General features: G+C 36.0%; 1 protein-coding gene across 1 annotated transcript in view; it reads left to right on the forward strand.

Annotated features, from left to right (window-relative positions):
- The window catches only part of LOC109232077, a 10,736-nt gene continuing 4,839 nt past the window's right edge, over window positions 45–5,941 (forward strand). The window contains exons 1-4 of the mRNA XM_019397740.1: window positions 45–185; window positions 367–472; window positions 4,621–4,665; window positions 5,375–5,483. Coding sequence (XP_019253285.1) covers window positions 138–185; window positions 367–472; window positions 4,621–4,665; window positions 5,375–5,483 — 308 coding nt within the window. The 5' untranslated portion in view covers window positions 45–137. The remainder of the gene's footprint in view (window positions 186–366; window positions 473–4,620; window positions 4,666–5,374; window positions 5,484–5,941) is intronic.

The raw sequence follows: 5,941 nt of genomic DNA on the forward strand, positions 1-5,941 counted from the left end.
ATTCGTACTTACGTTAAACCCGCCTACCCCCCCCCCCCTCAACAAAAAAAGAAAAAACACCAACCTCGACCACGCTACTTTGTCATTAGAACCATTACACCTTGGGTCGGGTTCAGTCTGCGAAATTAGGTGCAACAATGGCAGACGCTCTCATCGAATTGAATGAACTTCTCATCTCCAGAAAGGTTTGATTTTTTATGAGCCTAAATGCCTAATGCTTCCTATTGAAATGGGTACCAACTTTATTTCTTCATAATTTATCTATTCTTTTGTTATCCTTAGTTAGAAAATTTTTGTTGTAAATTTCAGTTTTATTCCAATTCTGGAAATATGTCATACTTATTTATATATTTATTAAATTGATAGGATACTTTAACAACTGAAGAAAGTAAACTACTAAACTCATGGAAGCAATCTGCTGTAAGAGATTTTGGTATTGGTGCCGCTGGTGCTTCCATTGCCACTTGGTTAGGTACAAATCCTGCATAATTACTTGTCAACTTATCATTGGATAATTCTTTGTTAACTTTAGTCAAAATATTGCATATATGCCTTTTCTTTTACCTCTGAATAGTTAAATGGGACTGAAAGTTTTAGTTAATCAAAATCGATTATTGATCTACAAATATTCGTTCAGTTATTTCAGGATAGTGTTTTTCTTTGTTCCTTTGATTTCTTTTTTTCTTTTTTTTTTTTGGTCTATAGTTCGTTTTAGTGGATAATCCCCCTAATACTTTTCATCGTTCGTGATTCCATTACTAGATTCTCCATCCTGCCTACACTAAAAAAAAAGGAAAGGAAAGTGACATTTTTGGATTTTTATGATTAGTATTTTTATAATGGTTTGAACTAATCAGTATAATTTTATTGTGCCATATTTTGCTACACCGCTGCTTCTTTCTTCTCGAAGGCTGTTCCATCAACTCTTGTTGAGGTCAGAAACATTAGGATAGGGTGATGACTGGTGTCAATTTTAGCCTTAGAAAGTTAGCTAAACGGGGATATAGTGTGCACCCACTGTTCGTTCTGATTGTGTTGATCTCTAGGCTAAACTCTAGTAGTTCAATTTGTAATAAATATGGAAAATGTTCAAATTTACTCCTGAACTTTGCGAAATTAGTCATATATGCAATCCGTTAAAAGTTTGCTTCAAAGGGACATCTCGTTATGGAAAGTGTTCAAATTTACTCCTGAACTTTGCGAAATTAGTCATATATGCAATCCGTTAAAAGTTTGCTTCAAAGGGACATCTCGTTTGCCCAAATGTATCATATATGTCCTTCATTTCTAGCAAAACTCATATTTTATTATGCTGGCCTTTTTAAATTGCCATCTAAATGAGACAAGTGGATAAAGAAAAGGAAAAATGTCCCAAATTTACCCCTGAACTTTTTCCAAAAAATACTCATCAATGCTCCCTAACCCCCACCACCATAGCTAGTGACCAAGAAGAGCTTCCTCCACCCTAAGCAATGGTGAACTTTTTAAAATTCTAAAGTTTTGCAAATGGACCGTGCAAGTTGGATTTCCACCTCTCCCTATCCCCCTAGATTTATGAGAAATAAGTCTTGAAAATGGCAGATATTATCAGCTCTATTGGAAAAAAATCTCCAACTTGCAGTAGTCATAGAAAGGTTTGCGTGCCAATTTTAGATACCATATCATTCTCAACTATGTGTATTTTCAAGTCAATTTTACAAGAAATTGTTTCAACAATGGATATGATACGACCTGTCAAGATGCACTGTCTCCCATCAATGGTGAATAGTCCAAAAAGGCCCAAAACAAGTAAGGTTAAACTTTGTCGCTGTAATGATATTGTAGAGCCTTCATATGGGTTATGTTCAAACCTTAGACGTTAGAAGATGAACATTTTCATGTTATCCCCGAAGATGAGGTCTTGTTGCCGGAAAATCGAGGAAGAGAGAAGACGATGGTTGGGATTGAAGGGTGGCTTGAGAGAGGTCGCGGAGTAGTTGTAGTGGCGACATATAGGTGGAGGATGGCATCAATCCTGGTTGCTTGGAGGAAATGGGTGTGGGGTCCAACCCATTACATATTGAAAGAAAGAAGTTTATCATTTGGTAAGAATTTCAAAGGTTTGCAGCAACCATAGATTTGGCCAACCTGACAATAGATCGGCTTATATTGCAATTTTTGAAATTCTATCTTTTGCTTATATCACTGATGATACCGGCAGTGTATTTTACTCCTATAAATAGTAGATTCCATTTGTAATACGCCAATTCATAAAAAGCACATTCTGAAGAAAAAATTTAGAGTTTTGAGTGGCTTTGTAGTGAAGATATTTCGTGAGTGTATAGCCTCAAGGACTGTTTGGACCCACAAAATGCTCACATAAATATTCACAGTCAAATAACGAGAATAAAATAGAGAAATAAAGAATCGTGAATGAAAATGTGGAAACCGACGCAAGAGGAGCGAAGAAGGATACATGGAGGCCTGCAACTGTTCATAGTTCTACAAAAGGCAGTATCTGGAGCAATATTAGTAAGCTGTGGAATGAATTTTAACAACACACAAGACTGAAGCTGGGAAATGGAAGTAAAATCAGATTTTGGACTGGACTGAAGTATGGGCGGGGAAGTGATGTTAAGTACCAGATTTCCAAGCCTATATAATTTCTCATATTAGCAAATATGGACATGCTGCCGAGTTTTTTCTCCGCAAATGGCTGGCAATTAAACTCCAGAAGAGGTTTTAATGAATGGGAGATGGAAGAAGTGGGACAAATACTCCAATTGTTGAGTACAACAGTGATATAGGAAAACAAGGAGGATCGATTGGTATGGACAGCAAGTAATGATATGCTATACTTTGTCAAAAGCTGTTATAACGTTCTCCAGAAACAATCTGATTCTTATGATTCTAATTGGCCTTGGAAAATGTTATGGAGAACCAGAGCGCCTACCAAAGTGGCTTGTTTTGGGTGGGTTGCTATCTCCTACGCAAGATAATCTACAAAAATGAGGATATAGTTGAAGTAACAGGTGCTATTTATGTGAAGAGTTGGAAACTTTTAACCACCTGTCTATCCACTGTAAAATTGCTAAACAATGGTGGGAGCTCTTCTTGAATCTGTGTGGTGTTTCTTGGACTATGCCTTCAGACATAAAATCATTACTGTTTAGCTGGCGAGGGCAGAAGACAATAAGAAGTAAGAAGCAGCTTTGGAGGGACCATTCCTTTATGCATCTTCTGGACTATTTGGGAAGAAAGAAACAATGCTTGCTTTGAGAATAGGAGGACACATCTTTAGAATTAAAAGTAATTGTATGCAAAAATTATTTGTTTGGTGTAAAGGACGTTTAGTTGAGAGTGTGGATCAGTATTTAGAGTTTTTGGATTCGTTAGGAAACTTGTAACTGAAGTTCTGTTGTTGTAGGTGTTTGGCTGCTCTAAATGTAACCTTTTGTACCATCTTGGTACATTTATTAATAAAATCTTTACCTTATCAAAAAAAAAAAAAAAGAGGAGCGAAAACAATATCACTATAGTGAGACGAATATACTTCACACTCGAGTTTCACAAAAATCCTCGAGGCTATACAAGGATATCCTCTTGAATAACCTCTCTGAAAAGGTGCTCAATGCTCTTAATGTTTTGCTTCACAGATGTGCTTCATTTTATGAAATTGTGTACGCTACAAATGAAGGGAAACATCATATTTCTACGAGTAAAATAACCTGCCGATGTCATCAGTGACATAGCAAACAATAGAATTTCAAAGGTTGCGATGTGAATAGATCTATTGACCATTTAGCCCAATCTATGGTTACTGCAAACCTTTGAAAATTTTGCCAAATAATAAATTTCTTCCCTTTTTTCAATTGTAATGGGACTGGACCCCACGAATCTCCCACTCTAGTCCTGTGCACCTGAAGGAGTGCATTACAAATTGAAAGGATTATCATTGGGTGTATAGTCTTGAGGATTTTGTGATACTCGAGTGCAAAATGTATTTGTCTCGCTATAGTAATATTGTTTTTGCTCCTCTGGGGCCTTGATTTTTCCCTTTGTTTAAAAGGGTTTTCTACGTTTTTATTTTCAGTGCCCTAATTTTTCGGTTTCGTTCCCATTATTTGATTGTGAATATTTCTGTGGGTATTCTGCAATTCCCAACAATGGGTTCATTTGATGATAGTTTATTTAAAAGAATGGGGATTTTCCAACATTGTCCAAATTTACACCATGTCGCCTGCCTAATTATAAAAATGGGGGCATGGATGGCTAATTTCGCAAAATGTGGGGGCAAATTTGGATTTTGTTCCCACATGTCTCACTTAGGTGGACCTTTAAAATTTTCAGCATAGATAGTATGCACTATGCTGCTGGAGTTCCATTAGAAATGAAGGGCGTATATGATACGTTTGAGTAACAATGAAGTTCTTTTTTAAGAAACTTTTAATGAAAGACATGGATGACTAATTTCACAAAGTTTAGGGATATATGCCGCTCAGAGAAGCAATTTCTTTTCTTTTTTTTTTCTTTTCACTTCTCTGCTGTATTGCTTTAGCTCTGTGATTATCTTCTTCCCTCCCTATATTTATTGTTCATTAAAGCACCTAACACTATTATTTCAATTTGTTTTTGTTGTAGTTACTCGAAGGCTGCATAACCTACTCCGCATCAATCTTGCAGTAGGTAAATCAAAACTCACCCTCATCCTCAACCTTATTCTAGTGGACAGGGAGTTGTCTTTCTCGTGTTCTTCTCTTTTACTCTTACATATTGGGCACCAACAACTATCTATCTGTCTGGTATCTGTTTTTGTAAATTCTGAAATGCTGAGTAAGCAGTTGATGCCTGTCAAGCGCTCAATTCAACTACATATTTAGCTTTTCTTAAAAATAAAGTCATAAGTAATGCAAGAATTAAAAGCTAAAAGAAGAATTCAACTCCAAGTCACTTAGTTGTGATCCTTCTTATTTTTATTAATTAATTATTCATTTGTTGTTACTTCTTGGTGGAAATCTCTTCTCTTCTCACATGATCGTGCAGTTTTATTACAAATATTAATTCAATCATGCAGTAGATTGTAAAGGCAGTGCCAATGGTTGACTAGCCAGATTCATTTTTTTAAAAGTTGTTAAGATTTTGGATTGATGATTGAAATGTTCTGTATTTTTACGTGTCAAGAAGTACCCTAACAGCCTTTTCATGAATAAAGAAAAATAAACTGACATGCTTATTTCATGTTTAGTTGCAAAGGGCTTTTGCAACTTTGGAGACTTGTAAAATCTCTCACTCTACTGCCAATCTTAGTATGTAGGACACTGATTTCTACTCCAAAACAGACATTCATGTTAGGTTGCTTGTGTATTGCTTATATTTTCAAACTTTCTATCTCCAGGTGCTGGTTGGTTCTATGGCAAGTGGAGATTTGCCAAGTCTTTGGATTCAGGTGTTGAACTTATTCTCTCTCAGCATGGAACTCGTCTGCAAAAGGAGTTGGGGGAAATGTAGGTCCTCAAAAACACTTCTTAAACTTTTTTATTTTTGGGCTAAATAATGAGGTGACTTGTACCCCTAAAGATGAAGTGCGACACAGTCAAAATATATGCATGACTTAGCATGGTGAAACTTAACCTTGAGCACTTGAATAATCGCACAAACTCTGGTTATCAAAAAACAGTCGCACTTGCTCCACTTTAAGTTGAAGTTCCAACTTTCTTTTCAGGTTTTCTGAAAAAGGTGGCCCCTTTCATTCATAAAAAGAGATCAGGAACTTTTAACTCAAATTTAAGCAATGTGCTCCGTATGGCATCTTAAATACTTTTCAATATCTTATTCTCAAAAAATAACAAAAGGCCCATGCCTGTAGAAAAGAAAAAGTTCAAATTATTCAAAGAGTTCAACTGCTACCTCAATAGCTTTTACAAGTTAAGTAATGTAAAATTGGGTTGTTTTGGGGGGGGGG

This window comes from Nicotiana attenuata, chromosome 9 (assembly GCF_001879085.1).
Source record: "Nicotiana attenuata strain UT chromosome 9, NIATTr2, whole genome shotgun sequence".
Taxonomy (NCBI): Eukaryota; Viridiplantae; Streptophyta; class Magnoliopsida; order Solanales; family Solanaceae; genus Nicotiana; species Nicotiana attenuata.